The sequence below is a fragment of the Rhincodon typus genome, chromosome 25 (genome assembly GCF_021869965.1).
Source record: "Rhincodon typus isolate 14 chromosome 25, sRhiTyp1.1, whole genome shotgun sequence".
NCBI lineage: Eukaryota > Metazoa > Chordata > Chondrichthyes > Orectolobiformes > Rhincodontidae > Rhincodon > Rhincodon typus.
In genome coordinates, this window is record NC_063356.1 from 20,171,325 (window position 1) to 20,192,116 (window position 20,792).

At 37.9% G+C, this 20,792-nt stretch overlaps 1 protein-coding gene across 6 annotated transcripts in view; it reads left to right on the plus strand.

The window, feature by feature from the left end:
• The window catches only part of LOC109928668 (ankyrin repeat and SAM domain-containing protein 1A-like), a 210,066-nt gene that overhangs the window by 34,032 nt on the left and 155,242 nt on the right, over positions 1–20,792 (plus strand). For all 6 annotated transcript variants that reach the window (XM_048612023.1, XM_048612025.1, XM_048612026.1 and 3 more), the window contains exons 4-5: positions 1,170–1,293; positions 14,785–15,359. In XM_048612023.1, the coding sequence (XP_048467980.1) occupies positions 1,170–1,293; positions 14,785–15,359 (699 nt within the window). The remainder of the gene's footprint in view (positions 1–1,169; positions 1,294–14,784; positions 15,360–20,792) is intronic.

The window sequence follows — 20,792 nt, forward strand, 5'->3', positions numbered from 1 at the left end:
AAGCTTTGCTGAACCCTCTCCAGTTGTTAAAGCTTTGCTGAACCCTCCCTAATTTAATAATATCCTTCCTAAAGCAGAGTGACCAGAACTGTCCATGGTACTCCAAAAGTAGCCTTCTCAATGTCCTCAACGTGATGTCCCAACTCCTATACTCAAAAGTCAGAGCGATAAAGACAAGCCTGTTAAATGCCTTCTTAACCACCCTGTCTACTTGTGATACAAACTTCAAAGAAATATGTACCTGAACCCTTGAGTTTCTCCGTTCGACAATACTACCCAGGGCCCTACCATTAATTGTATAAGTCCTACCCTTGTTTGTTTTACCAAATACCTTGCATTTATTCAAATTAAACTCCATCTGCCAATCCTCAGCCCACTGACCCAATTAATCAAGATCTCTTTGTAATCTTAGAAAACTTTCTTTATTGTCGACTATATCACCAATTTTGGTGTCATCCACAAACTAACTAACCATGTCTCCTAAATTCTTATCCAAATTGTTTGTATAAATGACAGACAAAAGTGGACCCAGCACTGATCCCTGCAGAACACTGCTGGTCATAGCCCTCCACAACCACCCTCTGTCTCCTACCGTCAAGTCAGTTTTGTATCCAATTGACAAGCTCTCCCTGAATCTCATGTGAGCTATCTTTACTAGTTAGTCTACCGTGCAGAATCTTGTCAAAAGCTTTACTAAAGTCCGTGTAGACAATGATTACTGCTCTGCCCTCATTAATCTTTTTGATTTTGCTCTCAAAAAAACTCAATCAAATTTGTGAAACATGATTTCCCATGCACAAAGACATGCTGTCTATTTAGGTTTTCAACAAATCTATATTAAGAAGTCATGATTTGTCAGCCTTTATAAGAGAATTCCCCCTTCGCTATGTCCTCTGGGCCATGTACCTTTTGTGGTTGAGAACGAAAATCAAGAAGGTTATTTCACAGTCCCTATTTATTGACCGTGTTCAACTGATAAATGTGTTAATGTGGCTGAGAATAGCCATAATCACGTTCCAACTTCTGTGGCACCTTGATTTTTTTTTTTGTTTGCTTTGTAGCTGAGTTCAGAAATGTGGCAAAATCTTCGCTGTGCTGTGCGCATCATGTTAAATATGGAGCTACGCAATTGAGCATGGGAAAAAGAAAGCTTTCTTTTTTCTTTGCAGGTTCCAGATTTACTTCCAACTGGTGACATTCAGTCAGTCAGGAGTCAAGAGGCCAACTTGTCATCTAGCAATAAACCAAACCTTGCACTTAACCTTAAGTCACCATCTATTATTGTTACTCCAGGTATGTTGACACTTAGTACTATTGAAAGATGAGGCATTTTGATATTAAGAGCAGCATTGTTATTAAAGCTTAACGGTGGGTCTGTGAAATTTCCATCTTGTGTCTTGAACTGTGAAAAATCTGATGTACAATTCCAGATTTGTCCTTTCAACCCTGAATTGTCTTTTTGAATTATGTATGATAGAATACTCTATTAATGGTCACACTTCATCAGGAGCAGTAATTGTAATGAAATATTGAGACGATGACTTCAAAAGGATTGCACAAGACTATTGCCACGATAATGAAGTGTTGATTTTTGAGGATTTTTAGCTAGTGTGCGCATACGCTAAAAGAAAATGATTCTATTGTATATGATGGTGTCTGTGCCAGAAGTTTTAAAAAAAGACAGTTTTGTGACTAATTTGATAACTATCACTAACCATGTGGTATAGAAATATATGAAGTCCAGCAACATGCCAATGTACCTGTAAAATCAGTGCATATGATGTCATTAAGGTGCATTATCCACTTGCCACAAAGAGCTGTACTAACACAATTGCCTTTCCCTCAGGGCTTAGTAACTTTATCAAAAGAGTAGTTGAACCTCTCAGATCAAGATCCTCAAGGTTAGAGTTCCCATCATTCTCACGATTGGCAAGCACCAACAGGAATTGGAATCACAATTAGGAAAAGAGTGATGCCAAAACTCTGGGAGGGGTGATGGGGAATGTATGGGTGGAAGGGAGAGAGTGCAACACAAACTGCTGGAGGAAGAGGACAGCACACTCTTTAATAAAAAGCTTGCTTCCTGGGCTGTGAGCAGGCTGTCTGTCCTCTTGAACTGTTGCAGTTCTTGTTACGTGTGCCATCTGAGTAGTGGTATTATGAAGTGAGTTCCAGGATTTAGTGACAATGAAGGAACAGTGATACAGTTTTAAGTCAGGTTAGTGTGTGGCATGGATAGAGGGGGGAGAACTTGCAGGAAGTGATGGTCCCATGCAACGGCTGTCATTGTCCTTCTAGGTGGTAGAGGTCACGGGCTTGGAACCTGCTTTTGAAAGAGCTTTGGTGAGTTATGTAGTGCATCCTATGGATGGTACACACTGCTGCTACTGTGTCAATGGTGAATTAAATGAATATTGAACCTGGTGAATGAGGATGGATGGTATCAATTTTTTTTGAGTGTTTATGGAGCTACAGCCATTCAGGCAAATGGGGTGTATTCCATCACATACCTAACCTGTAGATGGTGGACAGGCATTGGAGAGACCGTAGAATTGCTCTAACCTGGTTTTGTCGCTGGAGTATTTATATGGCTCTTCCAGTTCCATTTCTGGCCAATGTTAATCCTCAGGATGTAAATAGTGGGGGCATCAGTGATGGTAGTACCATTGAAGGGACAATGGTCAGATTTTATCTTTTTCAAGATGAACATTGCCTTGCACGTGCGTGTTGTGAATGTTACTTGTGACTACTCCAGGAATAGTGGGGCTTCATCTCCAGAGTGCTACGAGAATGAGGCATAACACTTTAATATTCTAAGACAGCCCAGAGCAGTTCATAAAAGTGATTCTGAAACAAAATCTGGCTCCCAAACACGAGATATTAGAACATGTTAAAGCACCTTTAAAGAAAGGAGGGTCAAGGGATTTATAAGGCATGGGGCTGAGGTAACTGATGTCACACCCATCAATAATTGAGCAAAAAAATGAGGCATGGGCAGCAGATCAGATTTAAAGTAGTTCAATGTTTGGGCCAGGAGGAAATTAACAAGTGTGTGAGTAATGGGTGAAAAGAAATTGGTATGAATTAGAAAATGGCAACAAAGGTTTGGATGAATGCAAGAAGCTAACACAAATTGGGGGAGGAAAGAAAATAAAATGAGAATGAAAGAAGCAGCAACTTCACTGCTGGATCAAAATCCTGGAACTCCCTCCTGAACAGCAATGTGTGGGTTAAGAATGCGATTCCTGAAGATTCTTTCTCTGGTGAGAATGGTTAGACAATAAAACTGGCATTGCCAAAAACATGTGCCAAACAGAAATTTGCAGAAATAAAATCTAGTCATTTTATTTTAACCCCCGAGGTTCCAAAATCTGAACAACATCAAGATTCTTTGTAATCTATTTTATTTTTTTTTCTTTGTTATTGATTCCTTTATGGCTGTTATCCTCTTCATTTGCCTGTCTGACCTTAAGATTGTAATGCGGCACAATTTGCTGTAGTCGCATTCGCTCTCCAAAACTCTTCCAGATTCTCTTGTTACCACTTTGCCTCAACACGTTGGCAGAAGATAACACAAAAATTGACTGGATTCTTGATAGAGAAGAGGATTGTTGTCAAATGCAGGATGAAATAATGGTTTGGTTGAATGGATGAGTGGCAAATAGAAATCAATCACAGTGCTAAGTTATGTATTTGGGGAGGGAAAACGAAGCAAGGAAATGCAAAGAACAGAGGAAGTCAAATATCTAGATCATGGTTTGCACAAGGGAGGCAAACTTTTTAAAAAAAAAAAAAGTTAGTGCATAAATCAGCATTTTGGATGAATAAGTTATTGATTTTTAAAAAAAAAATTCTTGTATGCCTGGATTTCCTCAAGTGTTGACCTAATGAACAGTAAGCAATAGCTGCTGCTGGCCATGGCTGGTATTATATAATTTAGAGCAAATGCAATTAGTAGGAGACCCATTTATTCACAATGAATGAAACATTGTGCAGTATCTTATTTTGGATGTAGATGGCAAGGAAAAATACAAATTTAGTCTTTGTACTGCTCTGTTGCTCAATTGTGCTTTTGACCTTTAAAAGATTCTATTTTAGCTGCATTAGCAATTGTTGGCAGTGGCATCTGCATTCCACTTGCAGCTTGCTTATTCTGTTGAAGTTGGTTATACTATAAATCATTTTGTAGAACAAGCGAACATTGACAGTTGGAACTCCATGTGTTGAACCGAGAAATATTAGTGCCAACTTCTGAGGAGCAGGACTATCTCATAATAGTTCAAGTCTGCATTCTCATTAGCTGCAAAACCTCAATGTGGTATTACTGGATAATGAATAGTTGCACCAGAATGAAGAGACTGTTGCAGAGAAGTTTGTTTTCCAGTATTCCAGCCAGAATTCATTTAAGTCAAATTTTAGAAGCAAGCTTTAGATTTATTTCAACATCTTACTTGTCATGGTTATCAGAACTTCCACTTAAAAATCAATATACCAAACCCCTGTATGCTTTTGAACACATCAGAGCTATTTCTTGGGCAATTTTTCCTCTACCCCCTACTTTCCTCCAGTCACCCAGCACATTTGACAAGCTATCCCCTTTTTAAATGGAGATGAACATTCAGCTCATTCTTTCTCCTCTAGTGACTAATCGGAACTCTGTTATAGTGCTAAGTTGAAAATGAAGATTACATATATATAAATGTATTGTTGAAGCATAAAATGACTAAATGTGAAGAGCCTCCGTTATTTTTGTGCATGTTGAACATCCATGATGTCTATATTTAATCACTGGATCTCTCCTCAATCTTCCCAGTGGGAGTTTGCAATTTAGAATTTGTTGTATGCTGAGATGTGAGAGTAATCCTGGAGATGCATGGTTCAGACTATGAATTCAGTATCTAAATTCATATTTCAAAGCATGAATCAAGTTCAAGATACAGTATGGGTCATTATAAGTCGGGTCAGCGTGCAAAAGGAAATCTAGCGCTAGATTTTGAATACTTCAGAAATCATTGTAATATTTTTCAGTTTTCATAGATTCTTTGATAATGTACCATATCCTATTTGGCATATTGGTGCCGGCTTGATCTTTACGATTTCCCCTGAGAGGCTTATTCAGGCCCTTGTGTATTCCACCTTTGCAACATTTTACTTCAAGTTGTGATATGAGCTGATATGGAGCACAGATATTTTGGATTTCTGCTATGGGTAGCTCAAGTGCATCATGATTTTAAAATTTTGATAAAATAAATTAGTAAAATTCTTTAATCTGGAATTTTTTTTTTGTCCTAATTTCAATTTTGAGTTTTTCTCAATGAATATAGTTCTGAAATTGAGGTGCACTCTTTATTTCTTTAAAAAAGAACTGCTCAAGAGCAAAATCGGGCCAGTGATCCAATTGCACACCTTTTGTAATTTTTCATTTTTTGTTCTTTAAACTTTAGACTGCATCTTGGAGAAGGAGGAAGGAAATGGGGGATTTTTGACAAAGAGGGTAATGGTATGAGTTAAGGCATCTTCACTTAAGGCAACTTGAAGAACAACAGTTGAGTTTTGAAGTCGACTGATTATCTTGATACCTTGTTGGCAGGTTTGGTAAGATTGTGCTGACACCTATGGGATAGGTGACATAAATTAGACACTAATAAGCTAAAAGGAGACAAGTGAGATGGATATATTATTTTCCTGTTCTCATTAATTTAATTTTTAGAAAATCAAAGTTTGTTTCCCAATGAGACTTCTAATTTTCAATCAGAAAAGAAGAGAGGTTAGGACGAAAATTGGTTATGGACTCTTATGACCTATCTTAGGCTAAGCAAGGGGGAATATTGAATCTGGGGGTTGAGGGGCAGTTGATTCATGAAGAGAATGGAGTATTCCTGCTCAATTGTGTTGTGACCTCAGTTTTGTCTCAGCTGATCGTGGACAAGTCAAATCCCTGAAATCTGGCTTGATAATCATAAGCTTTACTTTTTGCAGTTCAGTTGTTATGGTAGTCAGTCAGATGACTCCTAATGTTCTTTTAACAGAAGGAGAAAACTTTGACATACAAGAAAAGAAAAGTGAGAGACTGAAGACAGCATAAAATCTTAACATAAACAGCGAGAAGAAGTTATTCGTGCCTTTTTCAAGCAATGTACTTTACAGGCATTTTACTCAACCCCACTGAAGTGTCACTACATTCTAACTCTTAAGTTTCTCCCTTAACTGAATGTCCTTTCAGCAACTTTCTGCACTCTGACTAGATGTGAATCACACTTTTACTGTCTCTCCCAAGATACAGACACTGGCTACTTCACTGACTTTCTAACATCTATTTGTTTAAAAAAAGTCACACTCACAGCTAAAACCACATAGCAAGTTAATCAACATCAGAAAGAGTGAATATAGCAAAAGACTAGCATTTCCATTGATTAATCAATGTTTGCTCTTATAACAGGAATACAGAGAATAGGAATCGGTCATTTAGCCCCTCCAGACTTGTTTTTCCATTCATTAAGATCTTGGCTGATCTGTGACCTAACTCTGCACAGACTCTTTGCCTTTGTCCCTTGATATTTTTGATTAATACAAATCAATTGTTACTTGGGCAGAAAATTTCAAACTTCTACCAAGCTTGGTGATTGGAAACGTTTCCTAACTTTACCTCTGACAACTCAGGCTCTAATTTTTAAGGGTGCATTCCCATAGCCTAGACTCCCTAACCAATGAAATTAGCTCCTCTATCTCTTTTTATTCTTTCACGTGATATGTGCATCACTGGCAAGACCAGTATTGTTGCTCAGCCAAAATTGTCTTTGAAATGAATGGCTTGTGAGGCCATTTCAAAAGGTGGTCCAGAACTAATCTGGATCTGGAGTTGTGTGTCAGAGATATGAGGTAAGGACATCAGATAGAAACACAGAAAATCAGAACAGTAGTAGGCTATTCGGCCCTTCAAGCCATTCAATATGGTCATGGTTAATTGTCCAGCTCAGTATTGTGTTCCTGCTTTTGGATCATACCCTTGATCCTTTTAGCACTAAGAACTATATCTGACTACTTCTTGAAAAAATCAATGTTTTGGCCTCAAACACTCTGTGGCAAAGAATTCCAAAGCTCACCAGTCTTTTGGTGAAGAACTTTCTTCTCATCTCAGTCCTAAAGGTCTTACCCCAAATCTTTAGACTGTGACCCCTGATTCTGGACTCTCTGGCCATCAGGAACATCCTTTCTGCTTTAACCCTGTCTAGGTTCCGTTGAGATCTTCTCCCTTATTCTTTTAAACTCCAGTACATATGGGCCTAATTGATCCAGTTTCTCTTAATACATTCACCCTGCCATCCCAGGAATCAGTCTGATATTGTTGCAAAATGTCCACTAAGGTCCTGTACAGTTGCAGCAACAAATCTCTGTTCCTGTTCTCAAGTACACTCGCTCTGAAGGCCAACCTACCATTTGCTTCCTTCACCACCTGTTGCACCTGCGTGCTTACTTTCAGTAATTATTGTACAAGGGCACCCAGGTCTCATTGCATCTCCCCCTTTCCAAACCCCTCACCATTCAGATAGTAATCCGTCTTCCTATTTTTTTCTACCAAAGCGGATAACCTCACATTTGTCCACATTGGGTCCAGGCACTGATCCGTGTAATACCCCACTCTTTACTTGTTGCTACTCAGAAAATGATGAGTTTATTTCTAGTCTTTGTTTCCTGTCTGCTAGCCAGTTCTCTGTCCATGTCAGTGTGCTATTCCCAATCCCACGCACTTGAGCTTCAGCAAGGCTTTTGGTTAAAGTCGTCAACATTGAATGCTTGCCCTCCTCTACGCACCTGGTTAAGCCTTCCAAAAATTCAATTAAGTTGACCAGACATAATCTCCCCTTAACAAAGCCATGCTGATTGTTCTTGATTAATCCCTGCCTCTCCAAGTCAAATGAATCTGCCCCTCAGAATTGCATCCAACGTTTTCCCCACTACTGAACTTAGACTGACTGGTCTGTAGTTTCTTGGTTTATCCCTTGCTCCTTCTTGAATAACAACACCGCACTTACTGTACAGCAGAGGACTAAAGAGGAATTGGTAATTATTGCCTGCACCCCGGCTATTTTTCCCCATAGGATGCCTATTCAGCCCTGATTTAATACCTTGTCCCACTGTCCTGACTTAACAACGTATTTTTCTAGCCTTCATAAATATTTGAGAGCAATTCCTCTCCAGGCTCAAGATATGGTTCTATGGAACTGAAAAACCTTTTTCTGCAAAGCTGTTAGTTATAGCTTATCCTCCTAACACTAAGATAAAATGTGATTCTTTCATCTCTCGATCCCCTAAAACCTGGAATATTCACTTACACTGCAAAACTCTAAGTGATTAAACTGTGTGGGAAGGACATGTTTATGATCAGTGCTCCTGAAAGAGAAAAGTTAATTGTGAAATCAAAATACGATGAGAAACATTTGGATTATGTGCATGTCAGAAATACATGACAAACATGTACTCTAACTGCATAAGTAAGGCAAGCTAAATATATTGGGCACACCTTTTCATGTCATAATGTCCATCTTCTACTCCCCTTTAATATTTGTTCTATTATGTGCAACTTTGTTTTCGTTCCCGACTTCACATGCAGGGTAAGCCTTTGACTCAGTTGGAAACCTGCTAAATAAGTAAGATCATATCATATAAATGAAACCTATCACAGATGTTTGGTAGCAAATAAACTAAATTACACAATATTTGCCTGATTCTTGTGAGGAAGAAAGAAACGTTCAGGATGCAAGGATATTATTCTTAATGCAAAAATTGGAAAGTTTGTTGCCTATTCATAAAGTAAACAAAGCAAATGCAATGTTTGTGCAATACCTAAAAAATTAATGTTTTCCTGTTGAACTTCAGCACTTTTGTCAGCAAAATTTGTCGGCATTGTGCCAAACTCCTCTCTGTGCTCAGCTTAAAGGCACTTTGGAAGTAGGGCAGAATTGTTAAGATGATAATAATTTACTTCATCATTCACATTTATTAAGTATATGAGATTCTGTGACAATGGAATGGTTTTGAGGGAATGCTTCATTGTCTCATGCTGTAGGCTTAAAATGTGATGTCACTGTGCTGTAAAGCCTCTACAATTCAAAGTAATTTTCTGTGTGATGTTAATTTAGCAATATATGCTAATTTATTGTGTATCAATCATCATTGTCACTTCCTCAACAAATTCAATCAAATTTGAGACCAGATCTCCCCTGCACAAAGCCATGCTAACTATCCCTAATAAGTCCAATCTTTTCCAAATGCGAATAAATCCTGCCCCTAAGAATCTTCTCCAATAATTTCCCTACATTTAGTCAGGCTCATTGGTCTATAATTTACTGGATTATCTTTGTTGCCCCTCTCAAACAAATGAACAACATTCCCCAGTCTTCTGGCTGAAGAGGATACAGAAGTCTCTGTCAAGGCCCAGCATTCACCCCCTTGCCTCCCTCAGTATTCTGGGATAGATCTCATCAAGTTCTTATCAACCTTAATGTATTTGAAGACACCCAGCAGCACCACTGCTGTAGAATATCAACATAGCTCTTTCTAATATTACCATCATCTGTGTCCTCCTCCTTGGTGAATACCAATGCAAAGTACTCACTAAGGATCTCATCCACTTTCTGTGGTTCCAGACATAAATTCTATCCTTTATGCTTGAGTGGACCTATCCTTTTCCTAGCTACCCTGTTGGCTCCAAATACATGTGTAAAGTGCCTTGGGATTCTCCTTAATCCTGCTTACCAAGATCATTTCATGGCCCCTTTTTAGCCTTCCTAATTCTTTAAGTTCTTTCCTGCTTCCTTTTGTATTCCTCATGGGCTTTGTGTGATTTCAGTTTTCTAAACTTTACATATGTTTCAGTTTTCTTTTTGACTAAACTTTGTCTGTCATCCAGAGTTCCCAAATCTTGCTATCTTTCTCTTTCATCCTCACAGGAATGTGCTGGTCCTGAACCCTGCTTAGCTGGCCTTTAAAAGACTCCCATATGTCAGATGTAGATTTACCCTCAAACAGAGACCACCAATCTAGTTTGGATGTTTTCAGGGGCTGCTCATCTTTCAAACAATCTTCCCTTTCTGTAAATCTATATTTAATGCACTCTGACTACTGCAGTGCAATTTTAATTCTAACTGTTGGACCTGGCAAAGTCTAAATGCCTCTTAAACATTTGTATCGTAACTGTCTCTACCATTTCCCCTGGCAGTGCCACCGCTGTTTTAAAAAAAAACACTTGGCTTACACATCTCCTCTTAAACTTTACCTCTCATCTTAAATCTGAGCCCCGTACATTTTCACCCTGTAAAACAGACTCTGACTCTCTACCCTATCCATGCCTGTCCTAATTTTATATGTTCTGGCAGCAGCATATTATGAGTAACCTTGCTGGAGTTTAGTCCTTCAATCCAGCAAAGCAAATGTCACTGAGAAACCACCTGCAGTACTTGTGCCTGTTTGTGCCTTTTGATAAAATCATTAATGGCTGAGACCATTAGATATCTGCTTGGGCTGAGCAGCTGCCTTGTTTCTGGCAGTCCTGTGAGTGCATTTGAGTTGATTTGAGAAAGGGTACCCATCAAGTTTAAAGTTTCTGAGTTGCTGTAAGGTGCAGTTGAAAACCTTGCCAGTGCATCCTCTAAACATTGAGTCATTTCCGCCTCCAAGCTGGAGGTGGAGCCGGGTGTCTTTGGTACTGACCTCTTCCTAGTGGAGGTTTACTGGATGCTTCATAAGAGAAGTAAGTTACTTGTTTGAGAGAGATTAAGAATACATTGTATTAGTGATATTGAAAGAGCAGCACAGCACCATGTACCTTTTATTGGGTTGGTTGGCCATTGAAGTCTCCCATCCCCAACTTGTTGCTGCCCCTTGCACCCTGTCATCCACCTGCTTTGTCCTCTTGGTCACTTTTTCCCCTGTGGTGACACAGAGGGAGGAATTGAGTTTCGTGAAAGTGTACAAAAGAGCATTTAGTGTTAGCATGTGAGCAGGAGAGAACATGAGGGGCCTCCAGTGAGTGAGTCAGAAGCGCAGAAAAAATATCAAGTTCATATACCTATTTGATTGATAACTGTTTAAATTGTTCTCGTTAGTCAAAATGTTGCTCACTTTTTTCTGTCTTATGGCACCTTAGCTGGTTGGAAACTTGTTTTGCACTGTTTTTCTTGGTTCTTGCAACTGCCAAGACTCATACTGCAAGTTTACGTCGAAGATGATAAAATGCTCATAAAAATTAAACATTTATGGAAGGGTTAAAAGAAAAGTAAACATTATGTCTTGGTCAGCAATCTGCGAGGTAAACAGGAAAATCATAAGATACTTTGACAGACGAAGGAAATCCTGCTGTACTGCCTCCTGTGGATTTATAACAAGGGCACTTATCTCAGAATCTTCTGAATTCTGACTCCTTTGAAGCATGCATTCTGACACATCAGCTCTAAGCTGCTCTTGTGACAACTTTTAGGTCTCAAATAATGTCAATTGGTGGGAAGTCTGCAAGTGTGCACTGTAGATTCTTTGTATCAGAACTTGAACTTGGCTATAAAATGGAAATCCTGTTAGCCACTGCTACATTGTAATTTTATTTTGTTGTAGTTTGAAGTTTGAAAAGTTCAATGGCAAATGACTGAAAAGTTTTGATATGATGAACCAGCTGTGCAACAGGTTTGGCATCATAGCTCCATGAAGTTTGGAAACAGAAACATTGTCATGAAACATTTGCAGCTTTGTGTTGGGGTTTGGTGTGTTTGAGTAAATTCTATATATTGAATAAAGAAGATGTGGTATTCCGGAGGAATTCATATGTAACTTTGAACTCAGGCTTGTGATGATTTAATCCCCACCTCCTTTTCACACCAGTATTCAAATCCTCTCAGGTTAACTCTTTAGGATATCGGTATGTGGCCCCAAGGCTGTCACTTGTGGTCCTAAAATGTGCACAACCTACCTCTGATTTCCCTGGAAAGGTAAGATATTTTGGTGGTTGGAGGAACAAGTGAATAGTTTCACAAGTGGTATTCATCACTAACAGGAGGCTGCTAATTTTGTCTTCACTGAACATCTGTACACGTGGACTTCCAGTGCATGTGTTTTTCTCCTAAAATTTTGAACTAGATACTTGCCACGTAATTTGTGATTAATGTATATTATGTAATTAATTTCTAAATAGAAGTATTATTTGATTTCAGATATTGACCACAATTCTTTGACAGTTGAAATAGATAGTGATTTTGAACTAGAGAAAATTTGTGCTATACGATCATACCAGAAATCTGTTGTGACTGCTGATTCTAATTTCATATAGCTGACAGAGAGGAAACGGTCTGACTTGAAGTAAAAATGAAACATGGTAACCCTATCATTATGTAGTTCCCTCATAGTTATGGACGATCATTCTCTTCCTTTTGTTTAGCTCTATCATTGTCTTCCTCTTGCATTCTACATTGATGTAGCAGGTTGATGTTATGGGAGTGACATGACTGGAAAATCTGAACTTTAATTTATTGAGCTGTACATGTTCTGAATTGGTCCTGGTCCAAAGTAAACTCTTACTTTTGGCTAGTTTCTGTAGCAAGCCTTATTCAGAAGCAGTGCAGTGTAGTTGACAGTGAAGATTCATTACTGAGTTACACAGACATAACAATGTGCTGGCTGTTTAGGTGCTTTTACATGCTGCAAGAAAAATACATGTTGCTCTGGAAATAATCCTCTAAGATCTGCATGTGTAAACATGGAAGTTATTTTAATCAGATATTGCAGGTTACACATACATTACAGATTGTATAATTCTAAGTCTAAATTAGGTCATTGGGATTTCATGTCAAAAAGATACCAGGAAGAATCAAACTCGATTGCAATTGGAAGGGTGAAATGATTTTTTTTTTTAGTTGAAACAAGAAAAAATAGAACCTATTGTTAATCTTACAACCAAAATGACAAGCAAGTTGCATGGAAGATTGTGGCTCTTGCTCTCATTGCCAGTTTACAAACTGCTCCAAAATTCATTTCAAATATCAGACCACAAACCAAAATATAAAAGTGTGATTGTTGTAGAAGGGTTATCAATTGACAAGGCCATCTTGTTCATGTTTTGAATATTCTGCCTCTCTTTCACAATTTTGTCAGCTGGTCTTTACATTATAACTCTTTAACAGCACCATTAGTCACTTCCCTGAAAACTGCACAGGATTTCCAGGTGGTATGTTTTAACCCCTTGTGAATTGCCTTGGCATATTCCACCAGTTGAACCTTTCTATTATTGAAGTTAGTACAATATATACATTTTTAAATATTTTTTAAAAAATGATGCACCCTTTTCCCCCCTTTTTGCAGATAGGCTAAGTAGGTGAACCACTGCTGGGAGTATTTGCTGGGAAAACCAACCTTTCACTTGAATTTAGTGACGATGTCGGATGTTCTAAGTTAAACTGTGGTTATGTAAGATGGTTTATCACAGTAGTCTCACATTATTATCATTTTTTTTGTATTATGTATATATTTTACAATAAACTTGCATTATTTTATGTAGCCTGGAAAGTAGGTTGACAGAATAAATGTTAGAGTGACCAAATGTTAGTGACTTGAATAAAGTCAGCTGGATCAGAAATACTTCGAGGTGCATTCGGCTTTGTGGCTGGCCAGCTTAGTCTGTAGAGGATGAGCATCAATCTCAGGGTCATGGGTTTGAGCCCCATATTGGGCACCTTTAGGAGCCGTCTTGTGGCACAGGGATAGTGACCCTACCCCTAGACCCAGAGACCTGCGTTCAAGTCCCACCTGCTCCAGTGCTGTGAAATAACATCTGTGAACAGGTTGATTAGAAAAATAGGTTTTAAAAAAAGTTCTGTTCATTTCTGATTGGGGTATAATAATTTTGTTTACCTTATAGTTATCTGTGCTTTTAATGCAGTGGTATTTCCAATTAAATTGACAATTCTTGTGAGTTACAACTAAATGAAAGGTAGTTTTCATATTGACCTTATTTCGTTTTGGATTCTGAAAGGCTGGTTGCCATGTTTAACAAGTCTATTCAGGTCCATGTGACCCTGCAGCTGTATATAAGTCTGCACCCTGAGTCTTTGAGAAGGACATAGCAGTCCAATTTGGCAGCAGAATAGCTTCTTGCATCTGTTAAAAAGATCAATAAAAGACCAGCTTTAAAAAAACAAAGTGAATTCCCTTTTCTTGCACTGTGTTTGATGAAATGTCAGCTTCTATATCAGGATTAATTTCTGACGTTGTAAAATTTATTGCAGATATACCCAGCATATTTGAAAAGGCCTGCTGCAGTTTTATTTGTATATAGTATGGAAGGGCGAATTAAGAAAGCAATGCATACTGAGGTTAAAAGAATAAAGAATTTAAAATTTACCTCTGTTTAACATGAAGTGCGGATGCTCTTTAGAAACATTTAACAAGGATTGTCTTGTCTATAAATTAAGCAATCTTATACCTTTTGCAGTTTTTTACAGTGCAATTGAATGTTTTCTTCAGGGACTGACTGTTTTGTCCACCCTCTTCGATGCCTTTGATTTAATAGCTAGCAATTTTCTTCACAGAATTCTATCCATATAAAGTGAGTGTCTGCTGATAATCTTAATAAAGACTAGACATCGACAGTGTTGCCTTTCTCCGGGATGAATAAATCAGTTTGGGATTGGAATTTAATAAATGTTGTGTAATTTTGTGTTCACAAATCTTTTACAATCAGCTGTCTGTTGCAACTGTGTGGGCTGCTTATTTATTAAACTGTTCTTTTTTTTTCTCCTCAAGATCACATGAATTGTGAGGTTGAATCTCAGGACATCAACATTCCTGAGCAGTTTTCGGGACTTCTACATGGGTCACCTCCAATCTCTGAGATTCAGAACGATCCAGTCACTCTACTAGTTGCTTTGAGCAAAGGGGGAGTGGAAGCTGAAGCGATGCAAAGCAGAGTCTTGCCAGAGAGGCAACACTGTGCAACAGGGCAGGCAGTGAACACTGACATTAAGAACTCTGCAGCAGATATTGCTGAGCAAAAAGGGCAGCAAGTAATCCATAATACAGTCAGTGACATCCACATCAGCCAGGCGGATCCTGCAAATTCTAAGTCTGGTCAACGTGCAATTCCATTCAGCAAGGGAATAGAAAGACGGACATGTACTTCAGAAAGGGTACGACCTAGTGGAAAAGCTAAAGCTGACCTGAAATTTGCAAGAACCTTGTCAAAATCAGATTCTGAGCTCATTATATGTTCCCCATCTGAGGAAGATATGCTGGGAAGTCGTAGTGAGTCTCTTTCAAACTGCAGTTCTGTGAAGAAACGATTAGAAAAATCGCCATCCTTTCAATCAGAATGGGAGGAGGTATGTACAGTTACTGTTGTCTATAATTGTTGTTTATGTCAGTCAGCCAAATAAGCCACTTACTGGAATTAAATAATATATGCAGGAAATGGATTTTTCAAATCTAAAACTGTTACAGTTCAAGCTGAGCTAATCTATTTAAAGTACTACACTGGTTTAAATAAACTAATATTGTTCTGTCTGCAGCATCCTTAAGCTACATTTGCACAGATTTACTAACTGTAAAACTACTGTGCCTGATACAACACTATTGAGGATCTTCATAGACATCCCTGCTTTTGAGGTGGTTGTAATGAGTGTAAGCCATACAACTCCAGGTATAAGTGATTTGAACTTACAGCTACTTACTCCCACAGCGTGATATTGGCTTGATATAAGGAACAGAAATGCAGCACCTGCATCAGGTAATTGATTTAGGTTTGCTTTAGGAACAGTCAAGTTTATCAAAGAAATTAAGAAAAATTACCATCAGTTCTGGTCACCTTGAACTGTAACACGTGCGCTGAAAGCACCCAAAATAGCATTGTTTTCTGGAACCATTAATGTTCATCAAAAATATTATTGTATTTTCAAAACCGCACTTCATGGTTTCTTTGAAAGCTTTTGAATGGAGTTATTAAATAATTCATTTCTATCAATTTTTTTCTAGTATGCATGTCTAAATTATTCATTCCAGCCCAGTTTGATTAGGTATCCCCATGTAAACCAGAAGTGCGGTAACACAAACGGGGCATATAAGCATATGTGGGGCAAAAAATATCGTCTTGATAAATTCTGGTCTGTTGCTATGGTCAAAATTACTGACTTGGTAGGCCTCATCATGTCCTCTCAATATTGTGCCTGCATTATGTTTTTAAATCTATAGCTCAAGTAGCACCACTGTACATGATTAATTTAGTTGCTGGTTGTTTTAACATTTCCAACAATTAAGATATTCAAAAACAGTGATAGCATTTGTACAAAGGCAACTGATTTTGATATTTCAGTCCAGCCCTGCCATATCTATACTCTGAATTTAAAAACAAATCTCAATAATTGTATTCATATTTTCTGATTTTAAAAATGTTGTTGCTTGGCAGTTAGAATGAGGATAAGAGTCTGTTAAGTTTATTGATGTGTACCAATTCTAGATGTGCCCAACTGGATTACTGTACTTCATCAAGCATTAAATGAAAGAACGAAGTCAATATAAAAACCTTTCTACCAGGTACATCACTGGAAAGCAATTTTCATTATAGGTGTCAATCCTATTTCATGGCGTATGTTTGGAATTTCTCTTAACAAAGGAAAATAAGTTTGTTTAGGAAAAGCTATTTTTCAAATCCTAGCAACTTTCAGAAATCTGAATAAATCTGCAGGTGTTCTTGATGAACCATAAATAAGAACATAAGAACATAAGAATGAGGAGCAGGAGTAGGCCGTCTGGCCCCCCAAGCCTGCCCCGCCATTTAATAAGATCATGGCTGATCTTTTTGAGACTCAGCTCCACTTACCCGCCCACTCACCATAACCCTTAATTCCTTTATTGTTCAAAAATATATCTAGCCTTGCCTTAAAAACATTCATTAAAATCCCCCATGATAATTGCTGTACCATTTTTACATGCACTAGCTATTTTTATGTTTATTGCCCACCCCACCACGATGTCATTATTTGGTGGCCTATAGATCACACCTATCAGTGACTTCTTCTCCCTGCTATTCCTAATTTCCACCCAAATGGATTCAATGTTTTGTTCAGGCTTCATAGCCTTATAATAGTCATATTAAATAGTTGTAAATATGGCTGTCGTTTGCTTTGTCTCTTATTTTAACTAAGTGATCAGACTTTTCTTTATTTCATGTGATGTGGGTGTCACTAACAAGTGATGTCACTGGCAGCTTGTTGCCCATCCCTAACTTCTCTTGAACTGAGTGGCCTGTTAGGCCAGTTTAGAGGCCATTTAAGAGTCAGCCACATTGCTGTCGGACTGGAGTCTCATGTAGGCCAGACCAGCTAAGAACGGTAGAGTTCTATTCCTAAAGAATACTAATGGACCAGATTGGTTTTTAACAATAGTCACCAATTGTTTCACAATTGTGATTAGACTAGCTTCTAAATCAAGATAATTTCAACATCCCCAAAATTAAGTCTCTGCCTTAGATGACTTAACCAATGACTACTGAAATGTAACTGCCTTGTTCTAGAATGTCCATTACAAACAACCTATAAGTATTTATATTTTACATAAGAGCCACCATTTCTCGCAGAATGAAAGACAGCTGGTTTCATTTTGTTCTGATAGTCTCAGAAATGTTTTCAGGGCTACATGTATCACTATCTTTCATTATTCCAAGATGGACTGAAGTTGCTTAGTTGGAAGGACTATGAAAATTCCTGTATGAGTAATTTGATTCTTTGTCAAGTATATCCAGGGTAAAGTTCAAAGTATAGAAAATTTGTTACGTGGATTTTGGGGAGTTTGAAGTAGATTAGAAATTGCAGAACAAAGAAAAATTACCAACACATTTGAACCACCATAGAAGATACACTGCATATTTCTGTGGTATAAGATGTCAAGCAGTTGGTTGTTTCAACTAAATGTAGAGCTTTTCTAAGGTAGGTGTGAAAAAACTTAGCTGGACATTGTGCATTTAATGCAGTAAAATGTCTCAAGGCACTTAATGACATAGATATCAATGAACAATACACAGTCACAAGGAGCAACTATCAGGACAGCCCACCAAAAGCCTGAGTAATTATGTATGTTTTGAGGAGGATTTTAAATGAGAAGAGAGAAGCATAGAGTTTTGTGAGAGAAGTCCAGTGTTTAAGACCAAGATAGCTGAGAGTATTAGCTGGCTGCATTAGTGGCGTGTCTAAGATCAGGCTGCACAAGAAACTGGATTGGAACAGTACTGAAATCTTGAAGAGCTGGCAAGGTTTACAGAGTGAGCAAGAGGTGAAATCATGGAAGTATTTGAAAACATGGAAGAGAACTTTAAAAGTGAGGCATTATTAGACTGGAGTCAATAAAAGTCGATGTAGATATGATGTGAGAGATTTGGAATGAGTTAAGATGCAGTCAGTAGAATTTTATTGAACATGTTTCTCTTTGGAAGATGTGAAGGCAATGACAATATTTGCACAGTCAAGACTAGAAGTAACAAATTGAAATTGAGTGAATGTTATGAAGGTGGGTGTAAGTAGTTTTGGTGAAGTGATTGGAAACTCCTCTTCAGGTTCTCTTGAATTTCTCATAGGCACAGGGATTGCAAATATTTGTCAAATTAAGACAGTTGACAGATGAAAATTATGCACACGGACTGACATTGACGTTCAGAAGCAAGGCAATGTCATGAGGCTTCCAAATATTAGGTGTCAGATGTCAGTAATGTGACAAAGCAGAGACAGTGAAAGGGAGCCTAAGATAGATTCTTATGGGATTTAAAAGGTAACAGTGAGCAGTGGAAGGAGAAGGAAACAGGTAATGTTGGGCCACACATCAGTTGATTGGAATGGCATCAGGCAAATACAGTCCCACCAAGTTCAAAGATGGTGAAATCGTCTTGGTGGACGATGACATGGTCACCTGTATTGAAGATTCCAGATAAATTGAGAAGGATGAGAAAGAATAGTTATGGACAATCTGTCTTTGGCGTGCTCATCTTATTTGTGCAAATTTAGTCAGAAGTTAAAGGAAATAGGTGCTAAAGTTAAGCAGTCATACTTGTTTCTCACTCCCGTTGAGTGTCTTGTTGCATGCAAATTCCCTGTAGTCTACTGTACACATTTAATAGGTTCACTTAACATTAAAAAAAACTTAACAAGAGAGAGATCAATAGAATTGAATTGACACATTTGATTTTTATTGGTGCATATATCTCTTGTAGTGTCAATCATGTGCTAAGATTTATAAAGGAATTTAAGTAGGTTTTTAAATAAAAATGCTAGAAGCATGTTTGAACAGAAGATGATTATAGATTGTTTGTTTTGTGAAGGTGGAAGGTGAATTTGGAAATGGCAATCCTACAGGCATGCCTTGTTCAAATGTATTCAGTGGAAATGTAACCAGCTGAAAAGTTGTGATTTGTTAACATCATCACACGACAGTATTTGGCACAATGCTGGGAACTTAAACAAAGGTTTGAGAGCCTTGTTTCAGACCAAATATGGTAAATTTGAATGTGTTCAATCCAATCTACAAACAAGCGGGTATGATCATGAAAGTGATTTTACTGTTAGATTTTGTTAGTACGATTTAGTTTTAGTAATTTTAATAATTTCTTTGGATTGGTGTTGAGACTGAAGTGATTCGTAATGGCATTATTTGAAAATGGGCATTATATTTCTTTTCAAGTGCTCCCTTCAGTTTATGTAAAAATATTTTGTGTTCGTCAGAATCTTGCTGGAAGTTTTTGCAGCATGTTGGCATGGATTCTGTTAAGTCATTTTGCTATGAATTTATAAGGAGACATTTCCTATTAATAGTGTCTCTTGGGTAATCAACAGCAGGAGTCACCTGACTTGTGTCCTTACACAAACAACAAAATTGGTGATTTCACCCAAATGGAATTTTAGGTTTTGGTTCCTGCTTTATTGTTGGAAAATTGGAGAATTCTCCAGGCCAAAAAAAAAGCACCTTTTCACTTTGCTAGCCCTAAAGGTGCACTGTTATAGTTTTCCAAATACAAAAGTTCAGGCGGTTGCTTTATATTATCCACTCACTTGCCCGTGATTTTCCTGTTCATCAAAGTGCATGAAATTATGGTCTGGCAAGATCACAAATAAAACTTTGGCCATTTTGTCTGATGTAAAATCACATCACTTAGCCTAACCACCACCTCCAAGTGTTGATGGCAAAAAGATTATTTTAAAATAACTGAAATTATTTAGTTCAAAGCAACACTTTAATGTCAAGACTAAAGCTAGTGTGTTAACCTGCAATGTTTAAATGACAATTAGATTTGAAGAGTGTTACAGCACAGAAGTTGGACATTGTTTGTTTTTCTTGAAATGTGCAACTTACTCACAATCCACTATTCTGCTCATCCCTCAGAACTTTGGCTGTAGAGTATCATTCTGTTTCCCTTTTGATGAGATTCTATCCTGCACTAAGGCTTGTTTGCCTGTTAACCTGCACCCTGAAAGCTTACATTAGCTCCTGATCCATGGGCATCACAAATTTAAATTTCTGTACTTGTCTTTAACTCTTCACACTCAAATCTTTCTCTTCACTAGCTCCATAACTTCCAGAACCTTAAACTGTTACGTTGAACTCCCTGTTTCTCTGACTTCCCCCACTTTCTTTTTTGCATGTTGATTGTTAAAGTTATTGGAGAGAAAAATCAGATGGAGTGTAAAGCAGACAATCAATCCAGTGTAATAGAGATAACAAGGTGTAGAGCTGGATGAACACAGCAGGCCAAGCAGCATCAGAGGAGCAGGAAGGCT